Source organism: Euprymna scolopes, chromosome 15, assembly GCF_053919585.1.
Source record: "Euprymna scolopes isolate OS-2025 chromosome 15, ASM5391958v1, whole genome shotgun sequence".
Taxonomy (NCBI): Eukaryota; Metazoa; Mollusca; class Cephalopoda; order Sepiida; family Sepiolidae; genus Euprymna; species Euprymna scolopes.
Genome location: NC_136496.1, coordinates 70,404,548 through 70,430,341, shown reverse-complemented (window position 1 = coordinate 70,430,341; position 25,794 = coordinate 70,404,548). Strand labels below are relative to the sequence as shown.

General features: G+C 33.4%; 1 protein-coding gene across 1 annotated transcript in view; it reads right to left on the bottom strand.

Annotated features, from left to right (window-relative positions):
- LOC145293880 (glycogen phosphorylase, brain form-like) overlaps window positions 1–25,439 on the bottom strand; it is a 95,008-nt gene extending 69,569 nt beyond the window's left edge. Inside the window, exon 1 of the mRNA XM_080140637.1 lies at window positions 24,896–25,439. Within this exon, the coding sequence (XP_079996763.1) occupies window positions 24,896–25,141 (246 nt within the window). The 5' untranslated portion in view covers window positions 25,142–25,439. The remainder of the gene's footprint in view (window positions 1–24,895) is intronic.
- Window positions 25,440–25,794: the final 355 nt, after the last annotated feature.

Genomic DNA, 25,794 nt, shown 5'->3' with positions numbered 1-25,794 from the left:
AGAACTGCACGCCTGTGGAATTGTCTTCCGTTTTCTTGCTTTCCGGCTGACTACAATATGGTTGTCTTCAAGTCTAACGTAAATAAGTTCTTGATGAGCCGTTCCATATAAGTTATCAACTTTACCAAATTTTCATTACTAATGATTACTATAATGTCCAATTTCTACTGTACACTCTTTAACCCTTATCTTTGAGTGGCCTCTTGGCCTTGATAATGTGGTGATGCCTATGTAAAAAAAAAAAAAAAAAAAATCCTAAGGTCTTTCCCATTCTGGGCCGAAACTATAAATGTGCGTGCGGAAAAGTTGGATTATTCTATGCTTATATATACACATTAAAACGATTATTCAAATACATATGTACATGCATATTTAATTGTTTTTATTTTTTATTAATCTTATTTTTTTTTTAAATTATATGAGGAGAGACGGTTAAGGACATATAGATTGATTACTCAGGATCTGTATTCATATTTTGCTCTCTGATATTATTTCCTATAATAGGGGCTAAATTGTAGAATCAAAAGTTTTAGGCAGATATACATACATTTAAACAGAAAGGTGAGATTTATATTATAGACTAGCGGGGATGCCCGGCGTTGTCTGGGTGTTTGGAGGTGTGTGTTGAGCAAAAAAACAAAAACAAAAAAAAACAGCGGTAGTAGGCAGGCAGGCTCAAACCGGTGACGCAAAGGCGGAAAAGAAAGCCAAAGAAAACCTGACATCTTATCGTCTGGCTTAAGTTAAGAATCATGCACTTAACTCTGGCTTTAGGCCAGTTTCTTCTGTATCTGTTTCCCTACGATGTTGGGGAAACCCAGCTCCCCTGAAAAAGGGAGAACTCTGAAATGAATAGCAATTGTCTGATATAAAAGGTTTCCCTCACATTGATCAAAGCTGATTGCCTTCAAGACGTCCGTGACAGGAAAGCCAGGCGGCTGACTTTGCTTCGATTAGTTTTGCTTTATTTATACGAAAAAGACAAAAAGGGAAGGAGGCAATTTTTTAAAAGTTGATCAAAATAAAGATAGAGACGATGTCCGTTCGCAAATCATAGATGTTATAATCTAGGAAGCATAAGGAAAGTTCTCCAAAATAGTAACCTCGTCGAGAAACCCCGCGAAAAAAAAGCCTTTCTCGGACATACAAAAATGCGTGCGACTGTTTTGCCTATCATATATATAGAAGAAGATAGATGATAACAATGCGAAAACAAAAAAACAAAATGATAAAAGAAAGTATGAATAAGAGCAAACAATCAGAAAACAGTGTTGAGGTTACGAATCTTGACAAAACGTATTTATTTTTCAAACGATTTTTCACTGACCAAATGAGTAAATATGGGTCGTTACTGCAAATGAATGATTAAATTAATTAATTTAATAAAGATATCCGGGATAGTCAAATATCTTTGATAATTTTTGGGATGAATTTTCGTTTTCTCAAAAAGAATGCACAAGTGGAACCATCAAACGGATGCGGAATCAAGAATAGTTGTCATTTTGAAGACACGACCGCAGATCAAAAATAGCAGGCGTACAACAAATACTAAATGATAAACATTTCATTCATAACATGAAACGAAATCTTTCTTATTTATCCATATTGATGAACATTAACATTTTGGTAATTTCAATACAATTTATTCATCTTTATCCGAAATTGTAAAATATCTTTAATAATTGCAGGAGAAAAACTCCTATTCTCAAAGAGGAATACAAACGCGGAACTGTCAAGCAGAGTAAAGAATTCAAAATGGCTTCCTCTCTCTCTCTGAAAATATTTGAAAAAATAGATTTTGTGATGATTCATAATCCAAATACCATCTTCGATTGTTTGTTTTCGTTCATACTTTCTTTCACGATTTCATGATTTCCTACATTGTTATCATCCTTCATAAATATCCACATGCAAATAGTATCTGCTTTAAATGTAAATTAGTAAGTCAATTCAAAGGAAAGGTTTGATTAAGCAGCAGTTCTAGTTTACAATTGATTTTATTTAATTATTCGGACTATTATCCTCATCTCCAATCAGTTGGCGGGTGAATGGCTGTCATCTGGTAGAATGCTCCATCCACAGAAAAAACTAAATGATAATAAAATTGAAACCAAAAAGGGGATGAAGATGAGGATAAAGATGAAAGGATGAAGATGAGGATAATAGTCCAAATAATTAAATAAAATCAATTGTACAATTTTACTCATCTCCAAAATAATTCCAAAAATTAATTCAGTTCTAGTTTAGAATAAAAGATTATTATTATTATTTTTTTTTTTTAAATTATAATCTACTAGCAGGGTCTCCGGCGTTGCCTGGGATCAATGAATGTTCCACACCATATTTTTATTGTCATCAAAATCAGTAAAATCGCCCATTTTGCAATTAAATCGACTGATTGTTTGCTCTAGTCAAAGACCCACTATGATGCAGCGGGAGGAAACTTCACATACCTTCCTGAAGTGACTTAGTCCATAATACATTGTAGTCTTCATTACACTGCAAACTTTATAAAATTATTTTTAAATAATGGCTTGATTTAAAGTTTAAAATTCAGCTATTAAACCTGGCGTAGTGATATGGGACAAGAATGATAAAGAAGCAATCTTAGTAGAAGCGTCCCCAATGATGCGGGATTGAACAGAGCCAAGAGGGGGAAGAAGAGGGAAAAGATAACAGAATATTTTAGATAAAAACATGAAAAGAAACAGGAATATCTTAGGAAGATCTTTAACATTCCATTATAGGAGCAACTGGACTCATGAAAAAGAATTTCTAAAACTACCTGGCAAATACATCCGGTGAACCAAGTGCAAGAGAGATTCAAACAATTGTACTTAAAAGGACGGTTAGAATCTTAAAAAGATCTCTTGGTTGAAATGTACGAGATAACATTTGAACATCTGGCATCCAGTAGGATGCTCCATCCACAGCTAGAACAAAATAAGAAAATAAAAGTGAGAAATAATAATAGATCCAATTCCTAGAGCTGCATACCTAGAAAACGGAACTGTTAAACCTGACATAGTGATACGAGGCAAGAGAGAGAAGTCAGTGTCCCTACTGATGCTGGCAGCAACAGAGCTAAGAGGGAGAAGATAAAGAAATACCAAGGTCTTATGTACTGCATGAAAAGAAACTGGAATCTTAGGAAGATCTCCAGTAATTACAGAAGCAACTGACTCATGAAAAATAGTTTTAAAAAATTACCTAGCAAATATACCTGGTGAACTAAGTGCAAGAGAGATACAAACACTTGCATTTTGAGAAACGGTTACAATCTTAAAAATAATTATCGGTTGGAGTGTCTGAAATAGCAGGCGAATGGCTGTCATCTGATAGGATAGCCCATCCACAGCAAAAACTAAATGATAATAAAATTGAAATGAGAGAGAGAGAGAGAGAGAGAAAGAGAAAGAGAGAGAGAGAGAGAAGAATTGTCATTTACTGTTTTAGCATATATTTACACAATGCTCAAATATGAGTAGAGCTTGAGATGAACGAAAAGGTTTATCTGTAACATACTTGCCATTAATATATTTTATATTGTTGTTAATATCTAGTCTTCAACGTACGTGTATCTATCAAGTTCTTATTACTGGCAAACACAAATATTTGTTCAATTCTCAAGTAATTATATTGAAACAAGATCTTTCTCAGTCTATAAAAAAACAACAACAAAAACAGGTATATAAGAAACACCCACGTCGAATTTCAGACTTGATTTATGTGCACTTAGTTTGAATTTATTTTATTACATATATTAAGTGGCCTTGTGGATTGTTTGAGGTGAAACAATAAAAAATAAATAAATAAAAATAATAAAAACACACACACATTATATATATATATATATATATATATATATATATATATATATATATATAACTAGGTTATATATTCCAGAGATATACCATGGTTTCATTGACATGAATACACCTTTACTGTTTAGAAAAGACCTTTAAAATCCACTCCAATATGTAACAGAGATTTTTAACTAAAGAATGTGCATTTCATAACTCTCATATTATAACGATGGAGTACTTCTTTGATTTCTTTTCAACACATCTTGAGGTAATATATATATTATTTTTAATGTTATATAAAACTTAGGTAACGATAATAGCAAGTTTTTATGAGTTCATAAAAAAACAGCTTACTGGCAAACGATTGATATACCAAAAGTCAAAAGATAAAGAGAGGAGTTATAAGCTACTAGAAGCAGCTTATCCTGCCTTGACAGAGTTCAAAATAGACTTCGTAGCTTAGTGGGGGATGCCCTTTTCTCTTTCCTGCAACCTCTTTCCCACAGAAGAGACATTATAAACCTGTCTTTGCTTTATCGTTATTTTCATGGTAAGTGCTCATGTGAGCTCCAATCTCTATGGTCGCCTCTTACTTGACTTCCACGAAAAACACTCGTCTAGCTGAAACCACTATCAATAATTTCCTCCACTCTTTATCTGTGCCTATGCCTAAATGTAGATTCCATGAACAAAGCTTCTGTGGAACTATCTTCCATTTTCCTGCTTTCAAACTGACTACAATATGGTCACCTTCAAGTCCAACGTAAAAAAGTTCTTGATGGGTCGTCCCCTTAAGTAATCCAATTTACCAAATTTCCACTACTAACGATTACTATGGTATTATCCCATTGATTATCATACACTCATTAACCCTTATCCTCGAGTGGCCTCCGGACTTTGATCAGTGGTGACTCCTTCGAAAAAAAAAAAAAAAAAAAAAATATTTGCATGATGTATTTTTATTACACACACACACACGTTTATAAGTCAAATTACAAAGATTTTGTAAGATAAAAATTTATTTGTTTAAAATCAATATTTTTACCCGAGACGTCTCCCTCCGAATATTTTTTTCTTTTCCGTGCCATGAAGTTAAAACAAAAAGAATTGTCATAAAGATCTGTGTTTTTCATCAATGGTGATATTTTTTTTAATGTCCGAGAGAGAACGTGAAAGCACGGAAAGGAAAAGAAAAATTCTGCCGAAGACATCTCATGTTAAAATATTGATTTTAAACAAATGTTTATTTATTTTACAAAATCTTTGCGTTGTAATTTGGCTTATCAACCCTATGGGGACCTCTACACTGAAGTTGCTGCTAGTCAAGTTTATCAGAGGTCTTCATGTTAAGGGGGGGGGTACAATTGCATTAAATTTGTGAAAACACATTCTATAGAGGTAATTGTAAAACAAGCACAAGAGATGTAACGTTGTTGTGATGGGACAGAGGCTGGAGCATGATAGACATCACAAGACCTCTCTCTTTCTCTCTAATATATATACAAGTTAGAAAAGCATTTCATCCAAGGCATGAAAATTGTTAAAAAAAAATCATTGAAAATTTTATATCTATATCATTAATTGCTAGATGAAAGACAATGTCTTTAAATTGCAATAAAATGTCCATTACATAAAGTAAATCCAAGGTAATTTTTATATTCAATTTAAATTAAATTTTTATACCTTACTTTGTAAAATTTATAAAAGTGCATTTTGAAGATAAATAAATTTCAAATTGAATCTTGTACCTTTATTTTTAAAGCCTATAGTAAAAACATTTTGTTTAATAATTTTCATGCCTGGAATGAAATGCTTTTCTAACTTTGTATCTTATCTTTTTAAGATTATATTTTAAAACTCTCCTTCTCTCTATTTCCGTTTGTATTTCTCCTCACACCACAACTCATTTTTGCAACTCCTCTTTGTATTATTACAGGTCTGAATAATGAGAAAAGCTGAATTTTTTTTTAACAAAAACTTTAAAATAAATTTTTTAGATTATATTTTTTAAAAACTTCTTTCAGAATAGAAAATCTTTAAAATTTAATAAGGAACATATTTCATATAGGTTTCATTAACAAATATTCAGTACATAACGAGAAAAATAGAGATGAAAATTTCAAAAGGACTGTATAACTGGTTACGGTCAATAGTAGTTCTCGCCAGCGAAAGTCTTTGTTATTGTTATTCTATTATTATTATTTAAAACATTTTGTGTCCTGCTCTTTCGCATGAGGACTAATTTCAAGTTACAGGTATTCAAGAGTGATAACTTATGAATTTAACGAGGTTATTAAGAGTGCTCAATAAAAGAAGAGCAAGATATATTTTTATTAATATAAACAAAGTTACAAGGTCAGGATCCTGGACATGCTAATGTTTCGGATGGTCAGTTAAAACAACAGGTGACTTAAAAAAATGGTTGCATGTTCAGTGTTGCGACCTTGTGAATTTGTTTATATCAATATATATTGTTTGAGACGCCCCTCCATGGGATTAATGGACTATCTCATGACGTCACTTCCTCTGGTGACGTCACTTCCGATAACGAGTACCGGTGCCTGGAGTCAGAGATTGGTACGCGGCCAAGGAGATCATGTGCAAACGCCCAACAGTTGAGGAATGGTATTGCTCAACCCGTCTTGCCTGTAATATATCTGAATACAGGTTTGTTTCTAAAAGTCCTGTGTTCCTTTCATTTTATTACCATTTAACACCATAACAACTGGTGACGAACGGATTTGACTTTCACATGGGTTAACTCCACCAAAAAGTAAAAAAAATGAAATTAATTTGACTTCAAAAGAACTTTACAAGCTAAGAATTCGGCTGGCAATTACTTTCTAAAAACAAAATTCTAAAAACAAAAATAATAAGAAACGAATGCAAGGCAAAGCTCTTGATTCAATTGTAAGTAATCTTTTTGTCTATATATAAATTGAAAAGAACTGTACCAAACGCATTTTTGTTAATGCCGTAAAAATTAATTTGGTTGCTTATTGAAAGAAGAAAAAAAGAGAGAAAAATGTTGACCCAAATTCACCGCGAAACAATTTTAATTGTAACTTGTCTACTGTTTATTCTTATGCAAATTTGGACATTTTTCAAATGAAGAGAAAAGTTGCTTTTTTTGCCTTTGCTTTTTGTTGCTAACTTTATGCAAATTTTTAACAGAAGAGAAATTTTTTTTTCCCTTTCGTTTTACTTGGACGAAAGGAAATACTTTTTTCTGAAATATTCTATTTTTAACAGTCGGTTCTAAAGTGAAAAATTTTTTTTTCTTCCTCGTGGGGACAAGTCCCTTCCCACACACACACAAAAAAAAATTTAAAAACCTAGCCATTTTGGTTAAGTTTCTGACAATTCCACAATTATTTTTATTCTTTTGCAACTGTATTGTATCACAATATATATTTTTTTTTTTTGCAAGTAAAATTTTTTTTTTGTCCACCTTCATATTAGGTTATCTCTAAGGTCTTTACCAAGAAGCAAGGAATACATTGCTCCCTCATACGCACACACTCATTTTCTTTTTTTTTATTATTATTATTATTATTATTATTATTTTATCTCTCTTCTCAGGTCAAAAACGGAAATAATTTTTTTTTTTCGTGTGCTTGTATTAATACAGCTAATCAAGGCCCAGATGGATCAGCAGCAGAAGGCTGAGGAAAATTAAAAAGAACGTGATAAACAGCTCCAGTTACAATTTCAAGAGAGGCAACAAGCGTTGGAGGAGAGAATGCTACTCCAACAACAGATAAGCTATTGTTAAAAATGTTTGATAGAACTGAACAGCTTTGTTTTTTCCCAGAGTACAATATGGAATGCTATAGAAACGTCCAACTACCAACCGGAGTTGGATGGGACGTTTGACGCTTTCTATCAGAGATATAAGGACCTATTCACCGTCGACTGTCAAAAGTGGAGCAACGCCGACTGTCAAAAGTGGAGCAACACTAAAAAACTCATCTACTTTTGAGGAAATTAGGGACCACAAAACACAGCAAGTTTGTGGATTATATTCTTCCCAGGAAGACGAGCGAATTGGAATTCTCTGAAGCGGTCAAACTTTTATCCAAACTGTTCAGCCCGAATACTACGTTCTTTCATAAAAGATGGAAGTGCTTTAACCTGAAAAAAAGCGATGACAGCGATTACCTGACCTTCACGCCCATGGTAAATAAACACTGATGATTTCCGTCTGTCTGACTTATCGGCAGATGACTTCAAGTGTTTAAATTTTGCGCAGGGTCTAGTCTCATCCCAAAACGCTGAGATTAGACATGTTCTCTCTAGACTTGAGAACGAACAGGGCCTTACCCTCCAGAAGTTGGCCAAGGATTGTTAATGGGTAGTGTGCGTAAGGAACAACTTGAGACACGTTGAGGAGTCAGGCGCAACATTCATTAGAAGGACGACCTTCAGACTGGAAAAATACTGACCCCGAAAAAGCAAAGCTGGAAGTAAGAAAACTCAGGCTACACCTAATAAGTACCACCCAGTCACAAGACTGCCTGTTTTCAAGAAGAAACGAAATGTCCCATTTGCAGCAACAGAGAAAATTGACAAGGAATTGGATCAGCTAGAAGAGGCCGGAATACTATCGAAAGTAAGCAGCAGTAATTGGGCAGCCCCTATCATCTATGTGACCAAGAAAACAAACCAGATTCTTGTACGTGCAGATTTCTCCACAGGTCTGAACGCAGCCCTCAAAGATTACCACTATTCACTTCCCACACCAGAGGAGATATTCAACAAATTAAACAGTGGTAAAGTATTTTCTAAGGTGAATTTGAGTGACACATATTTGCAGATCCCTGTTCAAATCTCCTCTGTATAAATACACACAGAGGACTCTACAAGTTTAAAAGGTTAGCTTTCGGAGTCATGGTCGCACCTACGATTTTCCAGCATATCATGGACACCATGCTGGGTGGCCTTGATTTCGCTTTGTCTATTTGGATGATATTGTCATAGCCAGTAAATCCACAGATGAGCAGTGAAAACACATACATGAAGTTTTTGAAAAAATTCAAAGTTTCGGTTTGAAAGTAAAAGAAGCAAAGTGTGACTTCCTGATGAAGGAAATACGTTACTTATTTCACATTATTGATGAAGATGATAGACCCCCCGATTCTAAGAGGACGGAAGCCATAAAGAACATGCCTACTCCCAATAATGTGCAAGCACTACAAAGCTTTAGGGGCCTGGCTAATTTCTACCAAGTCTTCATCAAGAATATGCATGATTTGCGTGTCCCACTAAATGAACTGCCAGAAGACGTTTGAGAAGATCAAAGAGACGTTAACTTCAGATCTCTTTTTGACATGCTATGATCCAAGGTTGAGAATAATAGTAGCATGTGGCACAAGCTCATTCATTTGGTGTGGGAGCTTGTGTACTTCATATAATGCATGACGGTACCAGGAAACTGATCGCACATGCATCTAGAACACTACTACCGGCCAAAAGACAGTACTCTCAAATTGAAAAAGAAGCCTTGAGTATTATATTCGCTGTGACAAAGTTTCATAGGTATTTACACGGCAGAAAGTTTACATTGCAAATGGATCAGAAGCCGTTGCTAAGGATTTTTGGTTCCAAAAAAGACTTACCGACATATACGGCTAATAGACTGTTGAGATGGGGTACATTATTAACATTATTACTGAATTATGTCTTCGAAACAAATTAGCCATGCGGATAGCCTATCTAGGCTGATACCATTGAAAAGGGATCGTTTGAAGATTCCATCATTGCCACTCTTTGGATGGACAGAGAAATAAAAACGATGAGGTGCAACTCAATCAGAGAACTCCCAGTGTCTCTACCGGAGATTAAAAGGGAAGCAGCCAAAGATGACTTCATCTGTGACATAAAAAATAAGATCGCCATAAAGGGTGATGTTCCGGAAGTATTTTCGGTTTGCAATGAAATTTTACTATATGGCGAAAGAGTGATGATTCCCAAATGTATTCAAAAACGAATTCTACAGGATTTTCACACAGGATATCCTGGGAAACATTGTATGAAGAGTTCGATGAGGAGCTATGTCTACTGGCCTAAAATGGACAAGGACATCAATGAGAAGATTAGACTTGTACACAGGCTGCGCCCTTGCAGCTAAATCACCACCTACTATGTTTAAACCTTGGTTGAAGACTGACCAGCCATGGTCTAGGGTGCACATTGATTTTGTGGGTCCGCTTGAGGACAATTATTACTTAATCATAGTCGATAATTACAGCAAGTTGTCTGAAGTATTGAGATGCAGAAGACCGACAACTGGAACGACTATAAATTTCTTACATAAACTGTTCACACGTTTCGGTGTAGTCGATTGCATCGTAAATGATAACGGAACCCAGTTTACGTCTGCTGAGTTCAAAAGTTTTTGTGATACATTCCAAGTTAATCATATCACCACTCTCCGATACCATTCTAGGTCGAATTGGCAAGCGGAATGCTTTGTGGACAAGCTTAAAAGAGCACTGAAGAAAGCTCAAGGGACCCCAACAGATGAAGCACTTCAACAATTTCTACACGGGTATAGGATTACACCCAACCCGAACACACCAACAGCAGTTTCACCTGCAGAAACGATGTTTGCACGGAAAGTGAGATTTTTGACACATTCTTACCCAAAGATTCAAGGCCACTAGTGACCACTTGTGTACCCAGTAAACGTTTCATGCCAGGTGAAAGAGTGTTTTTCAAAAGTTATAAAAACAACACATCATTCTGGGAGGTGGGTACAATTACTAAGAGAGTCGATGACATGGTATATATCGTCCAAGGACCAACATATACCCACAAACGTTACCAGAACCAACTAAGAAGATGTCGATCAGTTGAAACCAGCAACAGTCCACCATTGGAAGATGAGCCGATAGACACTGTCTTTGAAACTTTTGATCTTGAACCTCCTGAACCAACACCTGAACTATGGCAGTCATTCTGTAAAAGAAAGTTTATCGAGCCATTGATGGTAAACCCTAAAAGGAAGAGGTACTGACAGATTTTACGAACAAAAAGCTTGGGAAGAGGTGTTGGAGATGCCTTTCCATGGGATTAATGGTCTATCTCATGACATCACTTCCTCTGGTGACGTCACTTCCGGTAATGAGTTCCGGTGCCCGGAATCAGAGATTGGTACGCGGCCAAGGAGGTCGTGTGCAAACGCCCAACAGTTGAGGAATGGTATTGCTCAACCCGCCTTGCCTGTAATATATGTGAATACAGGTTTGTTTCTAAAAGTCCTGTGTTCCTTTTGTTTTATTACCATTTAACACCATAACGAGCACACACACACACATATATATATATATATGTATATATATATATATATATATATATATATATATATATATATATATATATACACGCACACACATACATACACACATGGTGGAGCGAAGGTATCAAAAAGTTTTTATGTATCTGAGATGTATATGGATAGCAAAATTAGATTGGTGATACCAGTGTATTACAAGGTGAAACTGGTGCTAGTGTTATAGCAAGAATTGGGAGTGGATGGAGTAAGTTAAAGGAACACCATTATTTAAAAGCGGAGAATTTTCACTGTTGACCAAGGGAAGATTCTACCAAGCATCTGTACACAGTGTGATAATTAGGGCTATGGCAAGAGAATGTTCTTTTCATTGTTTTGACTCTCGAGTATATATCCGACACAGTTAATCAATCGAGAACCACATCATTCTATCTAAAAACACATAAGATATTAACTGATATATACTCAAGAGTCAAAATAATGAAAAGAATATTCTCTTGTCATAGTCCTAGTGATAATGTATAGAAGTGGAATCTGACTAGTGAGGGCCAAGGACATGCGTTGCAAGGAGAAAAAGTGATACGAGAATGATACGATGGATGTGTAATGCGAGTCTTAAAGACAAGCTATTTCTGATGAGCTCAAAGGAAGATTAAATCTAAAAAGTAGAGGGAGATATATGCAAAACAAGATGAAAGAATGGATGAAAGTTCTAGCGTTAGTAAATGTAGAACAGTTGAGGTAGCAGTGTGGCATGACTGCCTCAGGGAGCGATATCGCTCCCCATTGGGGAGATTGAAACCCCTGAAACACTGAGAAAGGCCAGGTAATGATGCTGATATTGTCTGTTAAATATTATTAGATGCCAGACAACGGCCGGTAACCTATCGGAAAGGATGAATTGATTGTGTTTTTGTAAAACATATATATTTTATTTCTGAGAAAAGTGACAAGAGATGTTAGATTAAAATTAGAATGAAATCATACATTCGTTCTTGACCTGACGAACCTGTGCTCAGGATGTCTGGCTTTTTGAGTGCAAGAGGTCAAGGTGCTAAGCTTTCTGAGCGTGTGAACAAATTTGAGTTCTGATCTCAGATTCGCAGGCCTATGAAAGTTCTGTTAGGTTTGTACACAAACAAGGATTCGGGAATTCCCCGAATAACGTGTTGAATTCTGATTGGTCTGGGAAACAGCTTACCCTACCCATCACCTTCCAATATAATCAAATGCCTGGCGTGGAGCAGATTAGATTGGAGCTAGATCTGGAGGCTAGAACACTTACCCAAGAGACTCCCCCCCCTTTTCATCACGGTCGCCATCGTACAGAACGAAGAATAAGATTTCGGACTGCTTTCTGGAGTAATCGAACTGAATAATTGTACATATGTAAAACACCTGTAATTTTGTGAATTAACTTTTAGTAGACTAGAAACCTCTGTGTTTGTTTTCTTTTGATCTGCATGAGGAGCTAATTAATTTTCAGTGGACGCCGGCATAGGTATCTGATGAAAACGCCTGCGACTGACAAGAATCCTGTAAAGGACTCCCGGAAGATGATCACAGGCATTACAGTTTCGACAGGGTCAAAGGTCACATCTGCTGACCTGCGGCAGGAGTTCTTACAGTAAAAGGGCAAGAGAAACATAGGAGAAAGTGATAAAAATAGACTTAAGAGAAAGGGGATAAGTAAAGACCTGGCCAGAGACAAGTTACTTTGGAAGTCAATTTCTTAAAGCTATTCAACATATGCCAGCATGTAACATGAACATTAAACCAATGATGATGATGATGATTGTAGTAGTGGTGGTGGCTGTCAAAGTAATTTTTAAAAACTAAAAAGATGCGATAATAATAAAGATTGAATTTTCAAGAGTTTCTAAAAAAAAAGAAAAAAAAGAGAAAAAAAGAAAAACAAAAGAAAAAAAAGAGCACCTTTAGATCTTCAACCCAAGTTTTCACTTTTCTATTTATTATACAATACTAATTAATTATGTCTTATAAACAATTACTTCTATATTGTATACATTTTTAAAATCTTCCAAGACAGATTAATTATTTTTTGAAAGAAATTGAATCAAAATACCTTTTCCTTGTCACAAAGAAAACTGACAAACTAGAACGAAGCATTAATTTTTGTATGAAGAAAACTATTAATCAAGAAACGTTACTTATACAGATACAAATACCCAGATTTGTAAAGACAGTATAGTGGATAGAAGCTTGGATTGTCTAAAAACCACAATCTGATTTCAATCTCAGCCTGATGAATTTGCCTGTCTAGCCGAACTGAAGAGCTGTGATACAGCAAAACTATCTGCATGATTACTTATCTAATATATGAAGTAAAGTTAGTGTCTTTATAATTTCCCTGTCATCAATAGTTTTCTTCCTACTATATTTGATTCTAGTTCATTAATTTTTATTGTAAATTGTTGCATCAAGAAAAATAAAATTTAACTTGATTGAATTCCTTCGCCAAAATACTTTATCCAAGTTAGAATTATTTTATGGCCGCCATCTTAAAAAAATGTGGTACCTTGTGTGGACAAATACAGATTGATACAAAAAAATTAAACAAATAAATTAAAAAAAAACAAACAGAAAAGTAAAACAAGTTGCAAATAAAAACAGTACCAGGTAGAGACAACCAGTAAATGTATTTGTATTTATACTTTGGCAAACATTCTGTCATTCAGGTAAGTTTAATTAATACAACTGCTTTTGCCGGTTTCATGTATTTCTAATTCTTTTTTTAAAGTAATTTTAGGTTTCTTTATAAAATCCTGCAATAGTTAGTTGTGAGATTCTGCATCTTGTAAAACTCAGACTTCTTGAAATTCCCCGAAACTATACTTTATGCCCCCCCCCCCGTCCCTCAATATACATATGAACATTCGATTTGGAATCATCTGCCAGAAATTTTTTGAATGCATACACAGGAAGTTCTCTTCAGGCATGTGATATGCTCCGTTTTCTTACCTAACGAATGATCATCAGCAGAAAACTGAGGAACACTATGTGAGTACTAACAGTGATCAATTGATCAAATAATTATTGCTTCGATTATGATTAAGATGATGTTAAATTTGTAAGAAGGATTTTTAACTTGTTCAAAGCCTGTGTTTTTATTGAGACACTGAAAATTGGACTCTGGTCCAATAATATACAAGATGGCAAATTTCCTAATTTTTAACAAACTTAGAACGGTCATAATTTGGTGGTCAATTGTGCTGCCAAAGTAAATTTGATATCAATGCTTATGTTTTGCAAAGATTTATGTATGCACAGTAGAAGTTTTTAGATACAATGAAAATAGAATTTTGATTTGGTATTTTATCTGAGAATTTTAACCCTTATCCTAGAGTGGCTTTTGGCCTTGATAAGTGGCGATTCATTAACAATGAAAAAAAATAATCTAAGAAATATCATCAAATTTGTAAGCAATGCTTTGAAATCTTTCAATGATTTTTATCATCATCATCATCGTCACTTTAATGCCCATTTTATAACACATGCTGGCATGTGTTGGATGGCTTTAAGAAACTCACTTCCAAACTAAACTATTTCTGGACAAGTAAGTTTTTGTTTATCCTTAAATCCAGTTTTATCACTTTCTTTCATATTTTCCTTAGTCTTCCCCTATAAATTGAAACTTGAAATTTTGTACATCTATTAACCCAAGAATTTTCATCTATTCTCCCATTCCAACGTGACCATACTATCAAAGTCTGCTTTTCTGCACACACCTCCCTATACTCTCTAGATTTCATCTTCTTTGATGTTCATAAGAACTTTACCGGTTTTTACACATAAAAATCATATCACTCTCATATCATGTCTTTCCATGCAATGCATATCCTCAACCCTCACTGGTTTCACTTCGATACATTTAGTGCATTGGAATTTGTTATTGACCATCTCTATATCTAAGCCTTTCATGTTTTCAATACTAAGAGTCTATGACTTGTTTTTACCATTCCTGGTTGTTCACAGTATTTTTGCAATCAAATTGTTAATCAACTTAGCTTTATTCCTTCCTTTTTTTTGCTGGGTAAATACCTTCTGCTCCCATCTCATTTTGGATGTTGCATATCATTATCTGCAAGGAGTTTGTGAATCTTCCTTTTGATCTTCAACATACCTAGCGCTGTATAGTTGAATACATCAGAATGATGGCTTACAACACGGGTGGCTAAGGTATTAATAGCTTCTATTATCTTGCTGCCAAAGTTTAGTTCAGTTTTCAAGATGGCGCATACTTTCTGATAGAATTCTTTTTCTTCATTGCTGCACGGAAAATTGCATTACCTCTATTGATACAAATATAGACATGCACTTATATACTTATCCGCATTCCAGACTCCTCATGACATTGTTAGATATACATGTCAAAGACAAACTAGTTAGTTCCCTTCATTTAATATGTTGATGCTAGCTGAAGAGGAATCAACATGACTTTTTATTGTTTACATACTTTTTTCCCTAATCTGAGTGATGCATTATGGTTATGAAAGAATTTAATTTTTTCTGAACAAGTAAATTAATGAAGAAATAAAATTATCTACAAGCTTTCTACAAAGTTTTCATTATTCTAAAATTGATAATTTTATTTTTCTGCAAACTTATTCAGTTGGAACAAAAGAAGCAATTCCTTCATAACAATAATGCATCACTCAGCATAAAACGGTCATCTTAGAACTTTTAAGAAAAGTGTGTAAGAATAAGCCATGTTGGATCCTCTCCAGCTAGCGTGGATAACAATCTTAATATTTTTTTTTTTTTTAAATTTATTAAACTTATTAATATATAGAAGAGAAAGAAAATTAAAACTGTAAGTTGAACTTAACAATCAAAATTTATTGTTCGACTGAATACTCCAAAAAACAATTTACAAAGTCCTTATTCCGCAGAGTTTCAGAGAATGCTATTCTTATTATTCTTCTCATCAGAGGACATAAAGAAATCAGCAAGTTATATTTGTAGTAATGCTAGAATTTGCTAGTTAAGGCATTAAGTGAAACCGCAATTTATTGTAGTTATAAATTGCCAAGAAAAATATTGGATATGTAAAAAACTAATATAAAAACAAACCGCACATAATATTTCATCTAGAATTAACCCCCCCGCCCGCTTGAAATCACTTTTTTTTTTAAGCCGATGATGAAAGTTCTTATTTTGGATTTCTCTCTTCTTAATATTAGGTCCCATTTGACTAGGGACAGACTTCTCTTTGGACTACTGCACTGCCCGGAAAAAACAATTTTCATTATTTCAGCTGTTTTGTAAACTTTCCAATTGGATTCTTGAAAACTTTCCAATTGGATTATATGCATCGTCACGCTGAACTTATTTTGGAATAGATTCTATCTAATGTACTATTTTACATTTTGGATCAACTCTAGAGGAGTTTCATTCAAGCTGAAATATTATGCGCAGTTTGTTTTTGTATTAGTTTTTTACATATCCAATATTTTTTCATTTTTTTATTTGGCAATTTATGACTACAATAAATTGTGATTTCACTTAATGCCTTAACTAGCAAATCCTAGCATTGCTACAAATATAATTTGCTGATTTCTTTATGTCCTCTGATGAGAATAATAATAAAAATAGCATTCTTTGAAACTCTGCAGAATAAGGACTTAGTAAATTATTTTTTGGAGTATTCAGTCGAACAATAAATTTTGTTTGTAAATTTCAACTTACAGTTTTAATTTTCTTTCTCTTATAATAAGCTCTACTCTCTATCACGTATTGAGCTTTTTTAATTTGGTTGGGATTAAATTTTCTATATATAAATACTGTTATTTATATTAGTTTGAAGTTCACCATTGCGTATATCAGGTAAACACTACATCCCTTTGTTTTCATTAATATATATATATATATATATATATATATATATATATATATACACACTAGCAGAGGGGGTGGCGCCCAGCTTTGGTCGGGCATAAAATGTGCTTTTTCGTATATATTATTATAGTCGTGATTTAAAAAAAAAAAAAAGTATTTAGGTGTCATCAGCTAGAATTGAAACCGAAACTGTAGCAGTCAAAGCTGATGACGTTACCACTGCACCAACAGGACACGCATATAAACCAATTAAAAATTAAAAATAAACTAAGATGAATGTACAAAACGTTTAACGATATTTTCAATTTTGACCCATTTTTGACCCCTTAAAAACAATTTTAAGCAGCTAAAGACCCATAAAAAAACGGCCCATAAAAAAATCCAATCGTTTGAGACCCCTAAAGCCGCTCTGCGACTTTTAGTTTCAGAGGAGATAGAGTTTGAAAATATGGAGACAGACAGACCGAGAGACAGACAAACAGAGAGCCGTTTATATATTAGATATATATTTGTACAGGTGTCCAAAAAGTCACTGAAGGGTTGAAAATCTTTGTCATTTTATCTTGCTGCCAAAGTTTAGTTCAGATTATTTTTTTCTCTATTTCAGATATCTTACAGATAATATTTTGGAAATTAATTATGGATAAGTATAGCATTGATCAACATATGCACATTGCAAGAGACACCATGAAGATTCTCAGGCAATGTTTTGGTGACAACATTATTTCTCGCTATGGCAATGTCAAATGACCACCACGTTCCCCAGACTTGACTAGCTCCGCCTTTTTCTTGTAGCGATATCTTAAAGAAAGAGTCTATGTTAAAAAAAAAAAACCAAACCCTGCAAGAATTGAAGGAAAGCATCAGAAACGAAATAAGGGAGTTAAATGGCAATCCAGAGATTCTGCAATCAGTCATGAATAATTTTTTGGAAAGAGCACAAATATGGGAAGTTGAAAATGGGCAACATTTCAAAGACATTATTTTTCATAAATAAAGATGGTTTGAATTTTGATTGTTAAAAAAAAAAATTCCCAATGTCTTAGATTGTGTTGAAATTACAGGAAGATATAAAAAGTAAAGAATCTATTTAAGTTAAAAACCTTTAAGTGACTTTTTGAACACCATGTACAATAATTAGAAGTCTTGAAATAGTGTCACCCGCCATTTTTAGGATTCCACTCAAGTTAACATTAACCAAAATTTTAACATCATAAATGAAAACTACTCAAGGACGTTTTCTAGTAACAAAATCTAGGTTCAATTTGTTATTAGAAATTCTATTAAAATTTGAATTCTATTTTTGTTTAGGCTGAGGACGGCGAGTTTTCAATAATAACTGATTATATTATTATATTATTATATTATATTCCTCTTAGTGTGCTTGTCTGTCTCTCCGTTTCACTTTTTCTCAGAAACTACTGTGATAATAATGGCGAAATTTTATATGGACCTATGTTATTTTTAAGTGCAGCGAAGTAAATATTGGTACCTATTCAATATACAGTTAGAGATTGATATGGATTAATCATTACAATACTACATTTACTCTAGAAGTTTGGCATAAAGCATTCATACTAAGTCAATGTCAATTCTAAAGCACTCATTCTAAGCCAACGGGCTATAACTTTTGCCCATTTTTAACGGGTTAAAAAGTCTAGTACATACATACACATATATATATATATATATATATATACAGTTTTGAAAATAATAAGCGGAAGTTTCTCAAGAGCTCTTTTGACTATCATCTAATCGATAGCGTACAAAATAATATTATGTTGAAAATAAATACTCTTTATTTTCGACATATTATTTTGTACGCTATCGATTTTCTCCTGATGAGATGATAGCCGAAAGAGCTCTTGAGAAACGTCCGCTTATTATTTTCAAAACCGTATATAAATTCTGTACCTCCAAACATATATATATATATATATATATATATATATATATATATATATATATATATATACATACATATGTATGCATTTGTGAAGTTATTCGTTGTAAAATAATTTACAGAAGCAAAATGTAAACTTTAAATCGAGTAAAGGAAAAATATAAAACACGCGTGGAGCTAACAACTTTATTTGCTGGAACAAAACAGAAAGAAAGAAAACATTTTCGTCCACATCAGTCAGTTCGCTGTCAGCAGTAAACGTTCAGCTTACACATACACACATGCATATCATTTCATACATGATTGTTGCCAATTCTTTAATTCCATCGTACGTATCCAATTGGTGGTCATGATGCTGTCTCCTCCAAACGCATATGGACGCACTGACACCAAAGCACATACATACGAATATATGTAGACCAACACTCGACAGGATTAAATCTATTTCCATTGTTTGGTATTAAATGAAGATTTAAAATAGTATAATTGGTTCTGTCCAAAATTCTCCTTATTTTACAAAACAAAAATAAAGAAAAAGCTGTATGATGTACGCACTCGTGATGAAACGAAACTATCATACACTAAAAATCGTATAAATTGATCAAGTAGTTTTATTTTTATTTAAAAAAAATCATTTTTAAACGATTAATAGGAGTTTGTAGGCATTACAGCATAAATCTTGCAAGTTTTGAATTATTGTTGATTTATCTTCCTTGTTTTTATTTTATTTATTTATTTTTAATAGCGGACGAGACAATCCTTCCTCTGATACCCATAAAATCTGATTTTCTTATGTAATAATACAACTACTTGATCAATTTACATGATTTTTAGAAGATGATATTTTCGCTTTGTCACAGGTACGTACATTATACAGATTTTTATTTTCTTTTGGTCTTTTAGAATTCCAGACAAGAACCATATTTTCTTTCCAAATATATGGAAAATAATAAAATCCAGGTATGACTACTCAGGAAAACTTGACATTTCAATTTAAAATTTGATTTCAGAGTAACACTGTTCCTGATCTTCATTAATAATCTAACAAAAAACATATCCTGAAATCATTTGTTGACATGCATGTAGACGACATTGCTGTCTATGGCAGCACTTTAAAGAGCACTGGTGATCAAGATTCAGTCTTTGGACCTAGAGCATGTGATGCTAGAAGAAAAAAATGGTTATTTACTTGTAACACTTCTAAAATCAACCATCTCTCTTTTCATCATCAATGCTTGGATCACTGTTTTACTCTAGTCAAAATGAATAGCTCTCTCCTTGAAGAAGCGTTTTAGTTTGATGATTTTTTTAAGACTAATTGTCCCTCCAGATATAAAAATAGAAAACGCAAATGAAGCCTGTTGCTAAGATTGTTGAAATTATATATATATATATATATATATATATATATATAGGATCATTTTACTGCTCCAGAAAGTACCTGATCAGATATGTCCTAAGATGGAGTACTGCCGCCACATCTAGGGAGGCACTGCACATAGCACAAGCAGAATTCCCATGGACAGAGATTCTCCATAAGAGCTTCTAACCTGTGAAACACGTTACCACAGCACTGATTCCTTACTAATTACAACTTGTCTTCAGATCTAATATAAAAAATGTCTTATTATAAACCGTTCCATAAGCAGCAGTTTATACCATTGAGTAATGTTAGTACTCCTATAGTGTCCTTCATCCTTCGTCTGACAATCACATGTTTCATTAGTCCTTATCTTCGAGTAGCTCTTGATAATAATAGGAAAAAAGAATGAGAGTACAGAATTCAAGCTAATTAAAAAAACAAAAAATACAAAAAAATCTTTATGATGTACGTAACTGTCACGGATCGCAGATGTCATAAAAAAAATCACATAAAAGTAAAACTACTTCATAAATTTAACAAAGAATATCAAATTTTATGAATAAGCTAAAAGGTGTTGTGTGGCGTTGCCGCCTTGAGAAAACAAGGGCAAATAACTCTACAGTAATTCAAACTTGCGAGCTCAGCTTTGTAATGATAACGATTTCACATTAATCACTTATAAATGGTTATATATATATGGTCAATGTCAAGTTTCTTTCCAACTCCTCCAAAAAACTTTAAGTCGACAACTTTTCTAGGTTTTCGGTGGTGCTGAAAACGAATATCACATTTAAATTTGGGACAGATAAGTAGTTTTCATGATATGAAGAAATTACTTTTTCAAAAAGTGTGAGGATCACTTTCCTATATAAATTTAACGTAAAATGAGCACCTTTCTAACCACCTAGTAATTTATTCATATCATAAAACAAATTTAACTGTGATATTCGTTTTCAGCACCCCCGAAAACCGGCACTGTTTTTTACTAAGAGATTAGTTCATTTTTTTCATAATTTAGAACGCTAATTATGCTGTCAGTAAGTTTACACGAGCAGTTCACAAAAATATACTTTTGTTTTTCTTTTTTTTTAGGTTGGTATTCAATTATAGAACTTGTATAGTTTTTAGCAGGTGCTTTTTGGGGCCTTGGAGCTTCCCCCACTTTTGGAAAAAGTAATTTCTTCATATCATGAAAACTACTTATCTGCCCCAAATTTAAGTGGGATATTCGTTTTCAGCACCAGCGAAAACCTAAAACGGTCGTCATTTTAAAGCTTTGGCGAGAGTTGGAAAGAAACTTGACATTGACCATACACACACACACTTGATCAATTACGTAATTTTTGGAAGGCAGCATTCGAGATAAGACCCCCCACCCCCACCCTCCAAAGAATAGAAAATAATATATGACAATAATATGCCTAAAATATACTCGCAAACCCAAACTTCGACGGAGTGCCTTAGACTGTAAGACTGAACGCAAAAAAATCTCTTTTTTTTTTTTTTTTAATGAAAATTTCATATATTTTCCAAATATTAATGTTAAAAATAAAAATTCAAAACAAAACAAAAAACACAAATATTTTTCTTTTGTTACTGCGAAATCTAATCAATGTTTACGTAAACATCGGCTTATGTCGTTGTGATTTTAACAAGTACTAATGTCAAGGTCGAATGGGACAACTGTTGTTACCTGCGAAAAGTACGATTTTCGACGAAGTGCCAAATAAGATGCCTTCATACAAGGCGAAAAAACACGAAACAAACGAAACGAAGTAGCGTGCATAGATGAGTATAGTTATACGCAACAATATTAAACTTTATCTTCCCCGCAAAAGCCGACAAGCCCCCAAACTAAATGGATTGGCTAGGTTGGTTGCAAGCTAACAACTTGACACTTGTATATTGTCACGGAACAACATTTTTGATTTCATAGTTCTAACACAACAATAGGCGATGCTCGTTAAAGCGCTTAAGGAAATATTATACGGTAACCAGTTCTGTTTATCTACTTGTGTCCTACTGCAAAGAGAGTTTATACTGGGTGCAAAATTTGTCATAATTAGACTATTCCGTTGAACAATAAACCAATCCTCGCTGTCTGTCCCCGCAGTCAGAACGAGGAAATTCTTAGCTTAAGATCAACTTGATTCGCAATCGAGAGGGAGAGGGCCCCCTTTTGAGGGAAGTTGGAGTTTCCGAATTAAAAAAAAAAAAAAAAAAAAATTATATAGTATCTAACTTTGCCCTTATGGGGAGGCAAGCAATGTGATTTTTTTTTTTACCCTCCCGATTAAAGTAGGAGTCGAACAAACAAGCCCACAAAAACTGGTGTCATATTTCTGCCCCCTACCCCTCCTCAACAAGCAACAGTGCAGTTTACTCGACTGCCAATTCGGCGCGGCTGGGATCATTAAAAATGTTCTATTCTTGTTGAGGAGGTCATCCTCCCAGGCTTTGCCTCCCCCTCTTCCTCCTCCTTTCGAGGAAGATGCATATGTTTATGACCTGTGGCGATCTCGTCAGGGAATACCGACGAGTTTGAAAATTACTATTTTTACACTCGTCCAAACTTCCTCCTTTTTTGTGAGCATCTTAACTCCCCTAAGCTCGACCTTGTGTTAAATCACGTATTGGTGACGATCCAAATAACACAGCCAACCATTATTATTGGCAGTAAAGTAATACTATTGCCTCATTTGCTTCAGCCACTGCCACTACTTTCTGCAAAGTTGGCATTATTATTATTATTATTATCATCATCATATTAATAACCAATAACACAAGGCACTGATGAATTTATTCGAAAAGACAGAAATAAAAAGACAAGAACCCCCCCCCCCGGACATTTTTAAAATGTCAAGTTTAATTTTCAAATAATTTTAATTTTTAAGAAAAGTGAAAATATTTTATGTGCTTTTTCAATGGAAAGAAAGGTGATACCACGATAATAATAATAATAATAATAATAATAATAATAATAATAATAATAATAATAATAAAAGCGCACATAATTGTGAAGAAAGGCGAAATTTCAAATATTTTCTTCACGAAAATATTATTCTATTTTAAAGCACATAAAACAATGCATCTCTTGAATTAAGGTTTTATTATAAAAAGCACATATCTTCATTTCATTTTAATAATCTTTGTGTCATTTTTTTTTTCTTTTCAATCTTGTATGATGAAAACGGATGATCATCGATTGATCATTAGTAATTCTCGATTAACTGTGCTTTAATATTTGATTTTCTTAAATAAAAAAAAAACTACTTGATCGATTTACGTGATTTTTGGAATATGACATGTACATGCAATGACAAGTACGTACGTTATACTGTTTTCTTGCAGATTTTCCATGTAACCGACTTCATTTTCGGCCCAATAATAGACTTGCACCTAATAGTTTCACATTTTATTTGTTAGTTTTGAAAAAAAAAAGAGATACCACACATGAAACAATAACTTGCACATTTTTTTGCAAGTTTAAATTATTTTCAAATAAATGAGTTTACAAAAACCTAATAAGATTCATTTTAAAATGAGTGAGATTTGCAACGAGCCTAAAATGATTATTATTAAATTAAAAATGTAAATTAAACTTTTACTTTTGAAAATTATATTTAAAAATTAGTCAATAATATGACGATCATTATCAAGAGATGAGATTTTGGTGATATTATTTGGACTTTAGATTAAATATAAATTCTTAAAAATATGAGATTATTCGATTTTTTTAAAAAAGTGCACCTGTACAACTGGTGATTTTTCCCCCTTGGATATATAAGCATAGATTAATTTTGTAAAAAGTTACATTTACTATATTAATAAAATTGTGTGACCACTTGTGTTTCTCGCCACTACGCGACTTAAATTGTTTTTTTTTTTCAAGTATCAATCGATTTTTTTTAATCAAAATGGCAATAACGCAAAAGTACTTTTAAAAAATAAGAAATTAATTCCACCATAATACATTTCCGTTTCTTTCTTAGACAAGTCAGCCATTTTAACTTTTTGTTAATAGTTAAATAAAAAAATGAATAAATTAATTCTTGACTCTGTGAAACTTTAAAGAAATTTGAAAGCATTTAAACTGTCTTATGGCAAATAATTTCTGGCTTGGAATTCTCGTGTATCGACGATTGGACGTTGTGGAGACTAATGATTAAAGTTAACGTCGAAAATCCTAAAGTAATTTCTCAAAAAGTATATATATATATATATATATATATATATATATATATATATATAAAAATTACACTAAAAATAAATTAAATCAGAAGCGAAAAAAACAACAACAAAAAACAGAAAAAAACAAACTCCGGGGCAAGATCAAATAGATAAAGTTTGTATTAATAATAATAAAATATAAAAAAAAACAACAAAAAAAAAACACCGTTGCTTGACAAAACTAATAAAGAAACAATTTCGATTGTGCAATACAAAATCTAACCTTATTAAAAAATCGCATTTTTAAATAATATGCATCTAAACGCAAAATAAACGTAAACGAATAAGATTTTATTTTTTTATTTTTGTAAACAAACATTGTTGTTGGAAAACGAAAGAGCTGGAGATCGTTTGCAGGGAATTTATAAATTGTTTGATTTTTAAAATTAAATATATATTTTAAAAAAAAATGCAAACAACAACAATAAAAACTCACGCACCTTTGGGTCTTTTTCATAATAATACTGTTGGGTTCGGATCCATCGTCCAACTAAATGATCCTTCACGGTATGCGCTAGGGCGAAGAAGTAGTCTCGTGGGGTGGCCACATTCCTGTCTTTAACCAGGGTGAAATGCAAATGCCGATTGAAACTTTTCTTGATTCCGGCCACATCGCCAACTTGGGCGATTCCTCGGATGGTGATTTGTTTTTTCAGGTCAGCCTCGGACTGCGGTTGACACGCCATTTTTGTTTAGATGAACAGGTCGGAGCTGTGCAGAGGATTTGGAGCAGCTTCTACCGCTCAGAGTGTGGGTGTGTGTGGTTTTTAGGAACTGCGAATCGAGACGACGAGGAGCAGCAACGTTTGTCCCTGACAGTTGTTAGAGCGACCTTCAACTACAAATCTCAAGGACGTAACCTCTGACTGATTTGTTGCTATTCTTTCTGCTGCTTGTTGGTAGGCTGATATTTTAAGCAACGCACGTAATTGCTTCTCTTTGGCAGAACACAAGCTTTCAGAAACGGGAACCTGTCGTGCGATTATTTAGTTTTTAGCTTGTTTGTTTTTTATTGTTTTATAATTTTTTTTAATTATCAGCAATTCAAGTTAAGAGAGAAAAAAAGCAGAATTGATTTGACAGTTTTAATTGCGGATATAGTTTTTTTAGCATAACTTTTCATAAGTAATTACTTATACTTCGGATTCCTATATAAAAAAAAAAACGCAAAAATAACTAAATTGCAAAAAAATATGTATGATGTACGTACCCATCACAGAACGCAGATGTCATATTCCAAAAGTCAAGTAAATTAATTAAGTAGTTTTTTTATATATAGAAAATCATTTTTTACGGTTTTAATAGGAAATTGTAGCCATTACAAGGTTGATTTTGATCT